At 37.5% G+C, this 16,292-nt stretch overlaps 1 protein-coding gene across 3 annotated transcripts; it reads right to left on the bottom strand.

The window, feature by feature from the left end:
* Window positions 1-8,605: 8,605 nt before the first annotated feature.
* Window positions 8,606-13,300, bottom strand: LOC136209913 (UDP-arabinose 4-epimerase 1-like). Of its 3 annotated transcripts, none has more exons than XM_066001546.1 (11): window positions 13,237-13,299; window positions 12,978-13,140; window positions 12,772-12,899; window positions 12,554-12,667; window positions 11,417-11,524; window positions 11,114-11,205; window positions 10,763-10,904; window positions 10,586-10,680; window positions 9,653-9,782; window positions 9,401-9,545; window positions 8,606-9,313 (listed from the first exon to the last, which is right to left on the bottom strand). In XM_066001546.1, exons 2-11 carry the CDS (start codon window positions 13,024-13,026, stop codon window positions 9,072-9,074), a joined length of 1,245 nt encoding a protein of 414 aa, XP_065857618.1. In that variant the 5' UTR covers window positions 13,027-13,140; window positions 13,237-13,299; the 3' UTR covers window positions 8,606-9,071. The 3 variants fall into 3 exon arrangements, with proteins under 3 accessions (XP_065857618.1, XP_065857619.1, XP_065857617.1); XM_066001547.1 differs by having other exon boundaries at window positions 13,260-13,293; XM_066001545.1 differs by having other exon boundaries at window positions 12,978-13,300.
* Between the last annotated feature and the right edge of the window lie 2,992 nt (window positions 13,301-16,292).

Here is a 16,292-nt window from a genome sequence, read left to right as displayed (position 1 = left end):
TTATCACTTTGTATCTGATTTTTTGGTTCTCCATCAGATTCTGAGTACCTTTCTCCATCTGATATTTGCTCCCTTAGCCATTCACGGCCCACTTGTACTCCTATTTTTCTCATCTGAGCACGCAGATGAGTACCGTACATCCTTTCTGTGGGGTTGCCAGGATTATCGAACAATAGGCTACAAAACTTATCAGTATGTCCAATAATTCCACAATAGAAACAGAACTGTTGCAATCTTTCATAGCAAAAATCCACCCAAAAGCTGGTACCTCCGCTTCTTTTCATTTTCTGACCCTTGCGAATAGGCAATGTAATATCAATGGCCACCTTGATACGAAGATAGCTTCTTCTCTGACCCGTAAAATTTCATGGGTCTGCCTCTATAAACGTGCCTAACTTATTTCCCAGGATATTACATATCATTGGAGTTTGAAAACCAATAGCCAAATCTGATACTTGCACCCATATTATTAATTCTGATAATTCCACCTGCGTTGCCTATTCCTGTATGTCAAGGGCTCTGATGATCAATAAGTTCTGATTAAAAGTCCGTGGTCCATCATTCAGTACTCGTGTCGCATCCCTTTCGTGATAGAATTGAAAGAGATATCTTCCTTCCTCATCAGTCTTAGTAATGGTAACGCCTTTTACTGGTTTCCAGATTGAAGCCAATGTATTTTTCATAGATTCAAAGTGCGTTGTTCGAGTGTTCAGAAATCTTCCAACTACAAACCAGAATTGCCTTCCTTCATTGATAACATCTTCCTCCCCAACCTCCAGCTCGTCGGTTTCGGCTGGATTGATGTGTAATCGGGCATATGTTGCCGCCAGATCTTTTGCTGTTTCCATGGTAATATGCAGATTATTTTTCTCAAGTTTATAAAACAGCGGCTGGTTAGATGTATTTTTTCAGTGGATATTCGAAAAACTTTTCGATAGGATAGTGAGCGGATACGGAATATAGAGTGATGAGTGGCGGTAGTAGGATAGGATTATTTTGTGATTACAGTGTGATTAGGGTTTAAGCCACTTAGGTTTAGGTTTGCATCTCATACAGAGAAGACGATAATACACTCCATGAGGAGAGACTCACCAGAATTAAGCCACAAATAAGCTTGTAACTTAATTGGGATAATTTCTATTAATTAAGTAGTTATCTAGATATATATTGATTATCTTTTTCTAATTAAGTAGTTATCTAAATATATATTGATTATCTTTTTCAAAGTAAGATTAAACAATATTTCATATATGTTTTTTTTTGTATATAAAACAAATTATAAAATCTTACTGCAAACGAGAAAGAATTTTGTTTTTCTTCTCACGCTTGGCTCTAGGAAGTCAAAATTCATTGACTAAGTGCCCATTTATTTCCATTTTTTGGAACTACTTTTTGCCTTTTAAATCTAAACAGGAGACAAAAAGCGTTTGGTAAAAATTCGAAACAACTGCTTTTTAGATAAAAATCAACTAATATATGATGTCTATCCGTAACAACAAACATGAGCAGTTGAAACAAACGGACCCTAAATAGAAACAAGATTTAGTTTGTGCTAAAATTTGTTTATACAAATTAAAATTTAAGTTGAATATCCAATATTTTCCTAATAAATAAAAATAAATACTTTTTATTTATACAATCCATATCCACTTATTATTTTTTTAGTCATATTTTTACTTAGTTCATATTTTTCAGTTTCTGCCACCCTCTTTTTCATCTCATTCATAGTCCATGTACACAATGCACGCACATATCTCTCTCACGTTAAACTCTTCACCTTACTATTGACCCGCCGTTTCACTCACAATAAAAATTATAGTTTTTTATTTTTATTTACTATAATGGTTAGAAACTGAAATAAAAGGTTAATCGACTGGAATAATTGGTTAACCAATTAATGGTTAACTGAATTTAATGGATTAGTGTATGGTTAGTGTTTTTAAAAAACCGATTAAATGATTAACCGACCGAAATATCATTAATGGACTGGTTAACCGACCATGTACACCTCTATAAAAGACTATATATTCACTTGACAAGATTCAAAAAGTTTGGGTGAGTTTGTTGTAAATAGTCTCTTAGACATTTACTTCTGTGCAAATTTCTCCTTGTAAAACCCTAACCTAATCCTCCACCTTTTGGTATGGGCTTGGCCCATTCCACTTAGGGACAGACAAATATTTGATCCATAATCTGAATATTCCTAACATCTCCCATCCACGTGTAATAAGTTTATTCCATAACTTCAATAATAATAAAAATGTATTCCATAATTGACAAATGATTTCCTTTATTTTGAATCCAATTATTGATTAGAGAAATAAAAATAGAAATGTAGAAAAATCGAATCTGGCAGAGTAAGTGCAATTGTAGGTTATTAAATAAAAACTTATGAGTCATATGTATGTTAAGATTTATTCTATTATTTAACCATCATTTATTTAATTGATGTATATAATGCCAACTATTGGTGTATATAAATTTACATTAATTACATCAATTAATATTATATTAAGGATATATAAACGGGGATGCTCAAATTTGAAAGTTATTATTATTTTGTTTATTTCATTTTCCTTATAGCTTCTTTATAAGAGTGTCACATCATACGAGTAATGACATGTCATTTTATAAAAAAATTAAAAACTTATTTTTTTTTAAATATTATTTTTCACTCTCCAATTAATAGTTTTATTCAATATGTTAATTAATATTAACATATATTTTTCATCTCCCCCCTACATGTCTCCATTTATATAGTCTTTATTAATGCATTAACATATGTATTCTCATATGTATTCTCATCTTCTCTTGCCTACTTCTATCTATTTAATATTAAACAACTTGATAATAAAACAACATATTAAACAACTTATAAAGACCGCCCATGCTAGGATTTGTTTTTTAAAAGCTTTTATCTTCGTCTTCTTTTTTAGAGAATCCATTTGACTGGATTAGCATTTTTCTCTAAAAGAAAACATGTATCAATTAGGGATGGTAACGGGTACTCTACTCGCGGGTACCCGGCACTACCCGACCCTAATGGGATTACCTGTACCCTGTATAAAAGGGTATGGGACGGGTATGGGATCAAAAACATTACCCGTTAGGGTAATGGAACGGGTATGGGAAGACCCCCCAGGATACCCGTTACCCGTCATAACTTTTTTATATATTAAAAATATTATTGTGTTTTAGATGTAAGATGTGAGATTTAAACACCAACCTTTTGTTTTTCGACCATTAAGTGATACTACTAAGCTACTTTATTTTCATTGATTAAGATTCAATTTATTCAATTTTTAGATGAATGATTTATTAAATTTATACTTTGTTAAATTTGTAATATTTTTTGTTTTATTTCTTGATTTTTAACAGGTAAGGGTACCCGCGGGTACCCGTGAATTAAATGTGACGGGTATGGGATGCAAAACATATACCCGCTAGGGTAATGGGAAGGGTACGGGTAATTAAAAAATAAACGGGTAAGGGTTTGGGATTGGCACTATCCGCGGGTACCCTACCCGTTGTCATCCCTAGTATCAATCCAATATGGTTATATCGAATAATTCTATGGCAATGTTAATAGCATCGTCTAGACTGATAAACATTAAGTTTTGCATCATTTTATTATTTTTAGATTTTTCCTATATGGATGGAGAATTCCATATGCTATGCAGATTATGAGCTACGATTTCAATAAAATCTAATGACAATTAATACCACTCTAACCACTAAACTATTTTACAAAATGAGATTTAATTCTATTTAATTCCATTAATAAGAATTAATTTTATTTAATTCCATATATATTTGAACTCTAGAATCCTTTTTTCCTCAATTAATAATTCATTCAATGAGGAATTAATTCATGTTAATTGCGATTAAAATCAGTGTAAACGCTTTACAAAATTAATAATGAATATTAATTCTATTTAATTCAATTAATGAGATCAAATGTCAGGAGGCTAGGTCTGAGCCAGGCCAAAACCCCATGCGGCACTAAAACTTTCTCCAAGTCTCGACCAGTCAACTCCTACCTAAGGGGTCTATCCCCTTTTAGGCATCCTGTCAATACATCTGTCGGTATTTCATCCCGAAGGGTCTCTCTGTATTCAAAGTTCTCATTAGAAAGGCATGCACTATGGGCTATCTAGTATCCATAGAGTTCCCCTATATGGAGACATCTTTCTCTCTTCACGAACGATGTATGTCAAACTCTCATGTCCCTAGTGGACTAGGAAAGATCGCTTAAGCTAGTACCTAGGACTGGCCCATGGGTGCCGTAGATCCAACGCTAGGTGTAGTCCTTACCCCCAATAGTGTTTCTTAGTGTTAATTTCATCAATGGTATACAACCTTTGCCCCATTTCACATTTTGGTGTATAACTTTCAATTTGTCTCACTAATATATATAAACTTATAAGTGATCTTTTTTTTTTGTGAAAGGCTGGCAATCAGGGAGTGCTGATTGTAGGCATCCCAACTATGTTGGCACCCCCACTCTCAACACCCGATCCCTATAAGTGATCTTCCATTTTGGTGTACAATAGGTACAAATGACCTATTTGATCGGTCAAAAAGTCAACAATTGACCCATCTAATATAAAATTACTTTTATACCCTTCTTCTTCCTTTCACCTTTTCTTATTCCCAACTCTAACTTTCTCTCTCTAAACCCACCTCACTCCTCTCAACGTCTTTACCTTTCTCTCTCTAACTCTTCTCTCTCAATCGTTCATGTTCTACAACAAGCTTCCTTCTGACTCGCTTTTTTGTGAATTAAGATGTGGGTATTCAACTTCTCCTCGGATGCTTTTCATCATATTTCCTATGATTTCATCTCCTTTTTCATCTGCCTGGCTCATGCGCTGAGCCTCTTTAATATCTTTTTCTTTTCCAGAGTAATTTCGTTTTTGTTCATGTTGTTGATCTTCATACAGTTTCGTCTTTGTCCCCCTAACTTGAGAATCATCTATGGAATTTCCATCAAAAGTGGCCTTTGAACCAGACCCAGAAGTGTGTTATATTTTCTTAGGTCGACAATAGTTTCAACATCCCTGGTTCCAAACATAATATTTATGTTCACTCAACTCACTAGTAGTAGCATTGATTTGTCGTCTGGATTTTTTATTGCTGGTTTTGACTTGTTCAGTCTCCAAATCTATATGTTCTTTAATGTTTTTTCCCAGTATCTATAGGTGATCTGCCATTTTTAGTTGCATTAGATAAACCTTCTGAAATTTTTGCAATGCTAGGTTGTTGAATTACATTTTTTTCCTTAGAATTTGGGATGGTTGTGTTGGAAAAGATTAGGGTTACAGAAAAAGTTATCGCAAATTGAAACAGAAATCGAACTGTGCCGTGGTGGGAGCCACTGCCTTGAAAGCGATTTCGGTAGACCGATGTGTAATCTGAAATCCGGTCGCTCCCCAAGATTAACACGGAGACCTTCGAACTTGTGCACTCAAAGTCGAAAGTATTGGAATAGCAAGAGTAATTAATTTCCCAGAGAGTTTGTGAAAGATAAGAGATTAAAACTGTGTGTCTCAAAGCTGAAAACTAAATGAATATATAAAGGTTGGAAAATTCTAAATGTTAGAACGTGCAGTTTATGGAGGTAGAATAGGAGAAAAATCAGGATCCGTTTTTTACCAAATAATTTGTTGAAGAAAACTTCAAAGGAGTAAAACGGATATTGTGAAGAAAATTAAAAATAAAATTTGGGCCCAGTCCAGTCGGACGTTACCTGAACGAACGAGCGAGCGCGCACGTATGGTATATTTATCAAAACCCACTAAACACAATTTAAAGGCTTATAAGGCCCAAGCCTTTATACCCTTAGAAACTTTGATAAGTTTCTCATGTGGGATAGGAAAAGAGCTCCTAAGAGCAAAGTCACTAATTACAAATATACCTACACCAATCAAACCCATTTTCTCGGGTAAATTACATACGTGGTGTACAACCTTTACTTCAAATCACACTTTGGTGTACGACCAAAATTTTGTCACACTAAACCGTACGAACTTTAGGTGACCTTCCATTAAAGTGTACAGCCGGTTTTTGTGACCGATCAACGCTGGTCAACTATGCCACGTCAGCATTTTTCAGTTGTAGAATTAAAAAAATGGAACCCACTCTTTATGGAATTACTAATATAGCCTTTAGCCTTATAAAATTACTAAAATACCTTCATCTTCTTCTTCACCCCTCTCCCCCATTTCTCTCTCTACATCTACTCTCTCACTTCTCTCTCTACCATTACTAAACTGTTATTTTCTAGATTAAAAACATTATAATTCCAAGATTTTGAAACTTTTTTTTGTTTAATTGTTGTACAAATTTGTGTAATTTCATTGTTTATAAATCAATAATTGAAAAATCTCAATAAAAATACAGAAGAAAGGCAAAACAAAAAAAAGACCATTCTAACTGATGTCCACCATCGAAACACTCAAAATTTTTCTTTCTCGTTTATAAAATATTCCAGGACTCCATTCAAAAAGGGATAATTGAGTTTCTTTTATTGTTTTGTTTTATTTATTTATTTAATTAGATAGTATCATAAGGATGGAGGCTCTCCTTCTTCACGTTTGGAAGGGGGAAAATAACCCTAGCCTGCGCTGATCCTTCTCCAGCATTGTTCCTCCAGCGGCGACTCTGCCTCCTGCGGTGTCTGCCCCTCTCGTCTTCCACCAGTGCCGCCGTTGGCTCTGAAAGCTTCTTGAAGGGATTGATTGGTGGTTGTCCAAGCGTGGCCGCCGACGAATCACGATCTGAAGGAAATCGCATACCTTCACCGGCCTACGATCTTCTTTCTGATCGGAGAAGGAAACCAAAAGGTAAGCGGTGGATGCGATTTTGAGTAGCCTTTAGACCTACATCGCCGATCTGATCCCGTTGCTTTTAGACTCATTAGAGAGGAGATCCCTGCCTTCTCAATTTTGAATTTATTTGACACTGATTCTTAATTGAATAATAAAAGAAATTTAATTTAATTGACACAGAAAGAAATGGGAGAGAGGGATTGAAGGTGCGGCAGCGGCTCGTGGAAACCATTAGCGGAGGTGTTGCAACCGCTGCTGGTGCTGTTATGGCTGTTTGGTGAAGGGAGGAGAGATTGTGTGATGTTTGGTTGAAGGGAGAAGATAAAGGGTATTTTAGTAATTTTATAAGGTTTAAGACTATATTAGTAATTCCATAAAAAGTAGGTCCCATTTTTTTAATTCTACAACTGAAAAATGCTGACGTGGCATAGTTGACCAGCGTTGATCTGTCACAAAAACTAGTTGTACACTTTAGTGGGAGGTCACCTGAAGTTCGTACGGTTTAGTGTGACAAAATTTTGATTATACATCAAAGTGTGATTTTGGATAAAAGTTGTACACCACGTATGTAATTTACCCCATTTTCTCACAGGTTGAACTCTTGATTTCATCACCATCATCATGAGATGCATAGTTAGCAAGGTCCAAACACATTTCCAGGGCACTAGAACTGGATTTTTCACTTGTATCTTCATTCGCAGACTCTTTGGCTTTTACTGGCACTAGAACTGGATTTTTCACTTGTATCTTCATTCGCAGACTCTTTGGCTTTTACTGGCACTAGAACCTTTTGTTGCAATTTCATCAAAGAGCACATCAGTAACCTTATCAAATAGTCATTAAATAGGCTCGTCACAGATTGAGAAAGAGAGAGAAGTTAGAGAGTCGTCACAGATTTAGAGAGAGAGAGAGAAAGAAATAGAGGGAAGAAGATGAAGAGATTGAGGTAAAGGGTAAAAAAGAGAAATAGATGAAAATTAATTTTTTTATAATTTATGGGTCCACTTTTATTAATTAATATGATGAAAAATGCTGATATGGCGCGTTGATTTCGAATTAACCGGTCAAACATGTCATTTTTACCTGTTGTACACCAAAGTGAGAGATCACCTGTAAGTTCGTACGTATTAATGAGACAAATTGAAGGTTGTTCACCAAAGTATGAAATGAGATAAAGGTTGTACACCATTGATGAAATTTACTTGTGTTTCTTATACCAACTCGGCCTCCACCATCTGCCTACGTCGATATGCTCCATCCTCCACTCTATGATGAAGCCTTCTTGTAGCATTGCCAATGCGGAGTTGATATTGCCTATGGCCAAACTCCCCCTCCCCCCATTTACACTCTCCCCCACTTAGAGTATCAATGTCCTTGTTGATCAAGCTCTCCCCCACTTAGAGCATTAACATCCCCATTGATCGAGCTCGCCTTTTCTGGAGAAAGATTCACTTTCTACTCGAAAGCTACTGAGGTTCCGCCAACTTGTATACGCTCTTGTTTTCCAAATTGATATCTGCTCGCACTTGAACTCTGCTTGAGTTTCCACGTTCGCTTGTCTCTGGAAATGATTTCAACTTCAACCATCATTCTGTGGTTCCTGCAATCTACAACTTGAATGTCTTCAATCGAAGAACTTTTTCTTGCATTGCAATTGTAAACCCGTTCCTCAACAATAGCAAAAATACTTTTTAAAAAAATTTGAAATTTTGAAAAATTATTTTCTAGGGCTTTCATCTCATTCCTATTCTATAATCCATGTCTTTCATCCCATTCTTCTTTTATAACCCATCATAATCTATCTTACTCTCCTTTATATCTATCATAATATATATCATAATATACCATAAGAGGGTCCATACAGGACCAATTCCCCCTATCTATGCTCCTCCGCTTGAGGATCATCATCCCAAGCGATCGAAGAAAAAGGTTTGATACATCGACAAAGACCATTGATGTTACTTGCCAAAGAAAACTTCAAAAACTTTGACTAGCTCTTGTTTTTACTTGTTCACATTCCCATTGACCTTTCTTTCTCTTTCAAATTTGCACTGAAATGCTGATGTTGATGAAAAACCACCCCGCTACACCAGTTGTTTGATCAACAGTCAGTTGTTTCCCCTCGCCATTGTTTGTATTAAGCTATTATTATTATTATTATTATCTTTTTCAATACATATAATATAATAATGAATATCAATTAGCTACTCCTTTTCTACTTCTAATTGAATAAGAATTCCTTCAAGATGCCATCACCAGAAGTGATCCATACCCATCTTTATGTGCCTTTTGCCATCTCCATGCTACCTTTAAGCTCTTCTGCAGATCTGTGTGTTGTGCTGTCCAGTTCAGCTCGTCCCTTATTTTCGTCGGGTCACTAAAAACTTCTGCATAATCCCCCGGTCTACGAGGTAAGAAGTCGACCTTTATGTCCACATTTGTTGCCTTCTTACATGCCTCCACAAACTCCTTTACTGATCTACCTGATTCATCATACATACATACAACAGTTACAAATATTACAACACTTCCACCATAAATAAACCATGCATCCACTCATTACTGCATACCTTTCCCAGTACCAACATTGTAGATACCAACTTTTCCGGGCATTGCTTTCTCAAGAGCTTTAACATGAGCATCAACAAGATCACTAACATCGATATAATCTCGTATACAAGTCCCGTCATGCGTCTTGTAGTTTGTCCCTTTTACCTGCGAGGAACCGTTTTGTTAGGAGAAAAAGAGAGGTGCAATGTTCAATAACTAAATCCCCATGTCAATAAATGCAATTGATTTGTTATCAACGATACAACGCATACCTTCAAGCCAGGAATAATACCGCGAGCTGCATCAAAACAAGCACCAGAAATCCGTCCCTGCTCACGCAGTTCAGGTCTAGGTGCCTCCCCCAATCTTCCTTCTGGGTCTGAACCAATCACATTGAAATATCTGAAAGTCATTTCAAATAAATCATCAACTAGAAAACATTGACAAGAGCACATTGTCACTTTTAATTTATCATATGTGATTCAAATATTGGATGTGAAACCATTTTATGGATTCAATCAGAGCTATTAACACGAATAATTGTTAAAGGCGCGCCTCAGGCGAGGCTCTCGCCTTGTGCCTTTTGCGTGCGTGCGTTTTCATTAATGATTATGTTTTAATTTTTTTTTAACTACTCTCATCAAAATAAAAGGGTGATTAATCTCAACCATTTATCTTATTTCGTAAACTTAAATCTAAACGGTCGATCTAAGTAAAAAAGAATAAGGAGAGGCATATAAATAAAAGGGAGGGAAGAAGAGTAAAATATGTACAAGAGACCAGCAGAGATTTGCTTCAATTCTAGTATCTTAGTCTCTATTGTCAACACTTAACTTGGTATTTTCGACGTTTAATACTATATTATTAATTTTTTGTCATTTTGTCTCGTTTGTGTGATTATAAGTGTATTTTAGTTCATTATAAATTGTGTGGCTTAACTACTAATAGAGTGTTAGTGACATTAGTATCAAATATCGATAATTAGATTTTGTATCTTTATTTTTCATTGTTTGCGCCTTCTATTCATCAAGCGTGGGCGTGAGCGTTGCGCTTAGGCACCAGGACTCCATAGCACCTTAGTGCGCCTTGCGACTTTTACAATTATGGATATATGCAATGTTCTACGTACGCCTTATCGTGAAAACAAAGACAATGAGGTACCTACAAGAAACAATACATCAAATGAAGAGTATTCAAGCACCAACCTTAGTATCATAACTGCCATGTCAGAGTTTCTGGAGAAGTCCAATATCATATCTTCTGCCATTTTCTTAGCTTTTCCATATGGATTTATTGGAAACTGAGAATAAGGAAAGATCAATAATCTACTGATAAAATAAGACAAGTAAATACCTAATGTAAATCAATTTCACAACTCTGACCTGTGGAGTGTCTTCAGTAATAGGCATTTTATCTGGCTCGCCATATGTTGCACAAGTACTTGAATATATCAATGTCTTCACCTTATGTGCAGCTATTGACTCCAATACTACCAGGGTATTTGATGTAATGTTATGATAATACCTTCAGAAAGAGAAAAAAGATAACATGACCCGGTACAAATAATTTACAAATAAAAGGTATAATGGTTTTAATTCGAAGATGATTCAAATATTATGCAGTTTCTTAGTACTTGATGTGTTTCAGTGCCTAATTGTCCAATAAAGTTCTTATCTCAAGTCAAGTTTCATTGAAAATATTGCCACAAGTATATATATATAAACAATACTTACTTAAGAGGAAGCACAGTGCTTTCCCCAACATATGCAACAGCAGCAAAGTGCATTACAGCATCAAAAGCATTTTCAGAAAATATTTTGTCCACCTGCAGTCAGTTAAGGAAGCAAGTCCTACGGACCGGAAACCAGAAACGTTATTTCTAAGACATAACCTTCCTAAAATAGCTTAAAAACAAAAATGGACACGGACACTAACATGAAACGCAGAAACGCTACTAAATACTAGAAGTGACCGTGCAACATAGGCTGTTCTTACTCACAAAATGGCATGTAAAGTAAATATCACAGCAAGGATACAGCTTTTGAATCCCCGAGGTCAGCATATATGAACTGAAGCCTCCCAGGTTCTGGAAATAATTCTTGTAGAACCTTCACAGCACCAAAGTTTCCCCTTGAAAGATTATCCTGTCAAAATTTAAAAAACTAGTATAGAATTTTCCTTGTGTTGTTCCGCAATTAGGGCTGTAAATGAACAGAGCCGCTCATGAGCGGCTCGGTGATCGGCTCGATAAAAGCTCGGCTCGACTCGGCTCGACTCGGCTCGATTTGTAAACGAGCCGCTCGTGAACACGATTTACTGGCTCGATTCGTAAACGAGCCAAGCTTGAGCAGGCCAAAACTCGGCTCGAAAGCTCGCGAGCAGGCTCGATTAGAACATTTATGAACAAATTTTAGTTTTGTAGAAAACTATATAGTTTTGTGTTAGTTCACAAATATCTAAACTTAATATTATTTCATTTGCTATTAGATGAGTTCGTTCACACTCATAATAAATGAGTAATAGACGAACTATTTGTAAGCATCTTGTTTATTTATTCACGAACTTTGCTTGTGAGCTTGTTTATGTACACAATTAAAGAGTTATTTGCGAGCAAACTTCACAAATATAATTAACAATTTACTCACAAACAATTCATGGTTAGATAATTTTCTTAATGAACCAAGTCCAAAAGAGGATTTTGGGCTCGAAGCTCGAAGCTCGGCTCAAGCTCGTTGAGCAAGCCAAAGCTCGGCTCGGGCTCGGCTCGTTAATTTTATAGCAAGCTCGGCTCGGGCTCGAGCTCGTTAATTTTATAGCAAGCTCGGCTCGGGCTCGAGCTCGTTAATTTTATAGCGAGCTGAGCTTGAACAGGCCAAAGCTCGGCTCGGCTCGATTACAGCCCTATCCGCAATCCACATGGAACGTTAAAAGCTTAAACTGATAGTTAAGTCCCAAGAATAGCTTTTATTATTATCTCTGGTACCAACTCAGAGCCTTCTATATATATATATATATATATATATATATAGTGGATTAGATGAGTTAGAGTTTAACTTAGGATTGACCGGATTGACAATACGTAATATAGATAAACATAAACACTAGATAAACGTAAACACTAGTTATTAAATAATTCTAAACAAGCTTAATAGTTATCTGATAACAGTACGTACCACTATGGTTACCCTGTAACCATCCGTCAAAAGTCGCAATGTAGCATGTGAACCAATGTAGCCAGCACCACCAGTCACTAGGACATGAGTCACTCCTTCTTCACGCATTGAGAACTGCAAAAGGATCAACCATAATTTTACAAAAAATGTAGCATAAATTTAGGATACAACTCTAATCAGGTGCAGTATTTTAACCAGAGAAAGCTAATTAAGATTACCCTGCTAGGGGTACTAAAAGTGGGGGACTGCTTGAGCATAATAATGCATAAGGCAGTGAGGGCAGCAGCCAAAATAATCTTTCCTGCAACATTACCCTTTCTTTTAGGGTCAGCAGCATAATCCAATCCTGCAACAGGTGAGAATTAAACAAGAGAAATTTCAATTCCAGACGGGAAAACAATCAAAAAATCTGTGAAAAACAGACCTCCGAGAGGCATAGATCTATTTGGTCTTGGCTGATTTCTGGTTAGCATTTGTAGAATCTCTCGCGCTTAATTATATATCTGCAGCAAGATTCAGAAGTATGTTCTGAATCAATCGGAAAAACTATAACTGCCTCAGTTTTGCAAGTTTTTGCTCCAAATCTTCTGCGAGGAATTAGCAAGCATCCATTATAAACAGGAAGAATGAAACGATTCAGAGAAAGCAAAAACATGCAAATAAGAAAAGGTAAAATTCAAAACCAAAAATAAAAAGATAGGAAAACCGCAAAATCGGGAACTCCTAACGTAAGCTAAAGAAGTTGTTTGAAGAGGTCTTTTACTTACTTACGTGGAGGAGGTATACAAATAATTTAGTTTTTTATTATTTATTTATTTATTTATTTTTGTCAAATCTATCTAATATAAAAACTTAATATTTTTTTTTTGATGGAAAAAACTTAATATAACTTTTTTTTTTTTGAACATTGGAAGGGTGCTAAGCCCCGGGAAAAAAAGAACAAAGAAGAACCCAAAAGAACCTAAGAGAGCCTAGGTCAAGGCCCGAGCTCTCCTAAGTGTGCCGTTCCCAAGTTTGTCTGAAGAAATGAGGTCCATAAGGCCTGCAGGGGGATCATCACACTCGTGATGCCCAAAACTCTTTGATCCTGCGAAATTTGCCAAGAAATCCGCTGCTCTATTGCCTTCACGAAGTACATGAACAACTTTGACCTCCCAGTTCAGATTCACTCGCTTCCGACATTCTCCAATTAACCAAAGGAACCTATGCGAATTCTGTGTTTTTTCATTCATCAGATTCACAACAGACATGGAGTCTACTTCCAAGACCACCTTCCTCCATCTCATCCTCCAAGCTAATTCCAGGCCATAAAACAGCCCCCAAAGCTCCGCTAGCAGCGCCGTGCAAATGCCAAGGTTACACACAAAACCCTTCATCCAGTCTCCGGCACTATTCCTTGCCAGACCTCCACACGTTGCCCATCCCGGGTTTCCACTACACGCCCCATCACTATTAATTTTGACCCAGTCCGGATCCGGGGGGATCCATTTCACTATCCGGTCCACCAAAACCGTCGGCATCAACATCCTTGGCCGGCCGATACCATTGCTGCTGCAAATAATATTCGCCCTCTCCTGCACTTGAATTATTAATCGGTCAATCTTATCCGCCACGCCCCAGGACATGCCATTAAAAACCAAATCATTTCTCCATTTCCATATATTCCAGCAAGTTATTGAAAAAACGGTGGACCAGACAATCCCGCTCCAGCAAACGGTAGTCCTCAGGTTCCGCATAACCCAGTTCCTTATATCTCCTGCAAAAAAATCGGCTTGCCAGTTTAAAGGAATAAAGAAAGTCCAGATTCTTCTTGCATTCACACAATCCCATAGCAGGTGAAGAAGATCTTCCTTTCCCCCGCAACTTTCGCAACTATCATCACTACATATCAGACGACGACATCTGTTCGTATTAGTCAGGACCGCCTCATTTCCAACCGTCCACATGAAGTAACGGATACGTTCGCTAACCTCCACTTTCCAGAACAACTTCCAATCTGCTTCTATCCAGATATTTCGATTATCGTTAGTTTGCTTCTTCTGAACTTCATAAGCAGTTCTAACCGTAAAGGTCCCCGAATCCGTATGATCCCATGTCCACCCATCCTCTTCTCCCTCCATCCGGAACAGGTAAACAGTAGCTAATTGATGTAAAATGACCGGCGGTAGCAGAACTTTCAACCGGTTCCAATCCCAACCTTGCTCGTCAATCCAATAATCCTCGATGGTTTTCTCCTGCTCCTCCTCCGTTAGCATATTAGCCGCATGGATGTCAAGAGGAGATTCCCCTAACCATCGCTCCTTCCAGAACTTCACCTCCCTTCCACTTCTAACAAGCCGTCGTACCCCTAATTTTAGGATAGCTGCTCCTTTCATTATACTTCTCCATATTCCGCTCTGTGGGTTCCTGTTTCTAAACATTTCAAGGCCGTTTCTGTTACCTCCATAGATCCCTTTTATTACTTTAACCCAAAAACAGTTTGGTTCAGTAATCATCCTCCAACTCAACTTAGCTATGCTTGCAAGGTTAGCTTTCCTCGCTTGTCGAACACCCAAGCCCCCATCTTTGCGAGGTTTACACACAGTTTCCCAATTCACAAGGTGGACTCTTCGTCCTTCCTCCGAGCTTCCCCAGATGAAATCCCGACTCAATTTATCAAGGTTTTTGCAAACACTTACCGGGAACACCGCAGTTTGCATTGCATAGTTAGGTAACGCTGATAACACCGCCTTCACTAGAGTAGTTCTTCCTGGCATAGATAAGCTTTTCGCCTTCCAGCCTGCCAACCTATTTCTGACCCTTTCCACCACATAGTCGAAAGAACGTCTGCCTATTCTTTCATGCACGATCGGAACCCCAAGGTATTTCCCTAGATTGTTCGTGCTCTGTACGCCCAACACCTGTGTCATCCTTTCTTGAATAGACGGTTTAGTATTCCTTGAGAAAAAGCAGCATGATTTCTCAAGGCTTACCTTCTGTCCCGATCCATCACAGAAGTAGCTGAGAACCTGTTTCATTGTCTGCGCCTGTTTCACTGAAGCCTCCCCCATTAGCACGATATCATCAGCAAAGAAGCAATGCGAGATTTTGGGCCCATTCTTGGAGAGGGTCACTGGCTTCCACTCACCTGTTTCCACTGCATCCAGGATCAGATGGCTTAAATGCTCAAGGCATATTACGAAAAGGTATGGAGACAAAGGGTCTCCTTGCCGAAGTCCCCGAGTCGGATAGAAGCCCTCTCATTTTTCTCCATTCCAAAGGACATGCATTTTGGGAGAAGAGACACAGTTCATGATGACATCAATCAAGGATTTAGGAATATCCAGGATTGTTAAAGTCTCCTTGAGGAAGTTCCAATTAACTCGATCGTACGCTTTTTCCAAATCCAGCTTCAACAGCATCTGTCCTTTTTTATTACTAACTCGTTGGAAAGAAAAGACCGTTTCCTGAAGGAGCACAATATTATCTGAGATCTGCCTTCCTGGGACAAAACTGCTCTGCATAGGACCCACTACATGGGGAAGGATAGATTTCAGTCTATTTGCTATACATTTTGTAATGAGTTTATATCTGACGTTGCAAAGGCTAATTGGTCTAAATTGGGCGAAACTCTCCGGATCCTTCACCTTTGGGATAAGGGATATGAAAGTATTGTTCATTCCCTCCTCTAAAACCCCAGAATTAAGAGCTTGCAGAACTTTCGTGCTGGTGCAATCCCTAACTGTACCCCAAAATTTCT

Source organism: Euphorbia lathyris, chromosome 10 (assembly GCF_963576675.1).
Source record: "Euphorbia lathyris chromosome 10, ddEupLath1.1, whole genome shotgun sequence".
Taxonomy (NCBI): Eukaryota; Viridiplantae; Streptophyta; class Magnoliopsida; order Malpighiales; family Euphorbiaceae; genus Euphorbia; species Euphorbia lathyris.
Note: the sequence above shows the minus strand (reverse complement) of the source record. Positions and strands in the feature narration are given on the sequence as shown.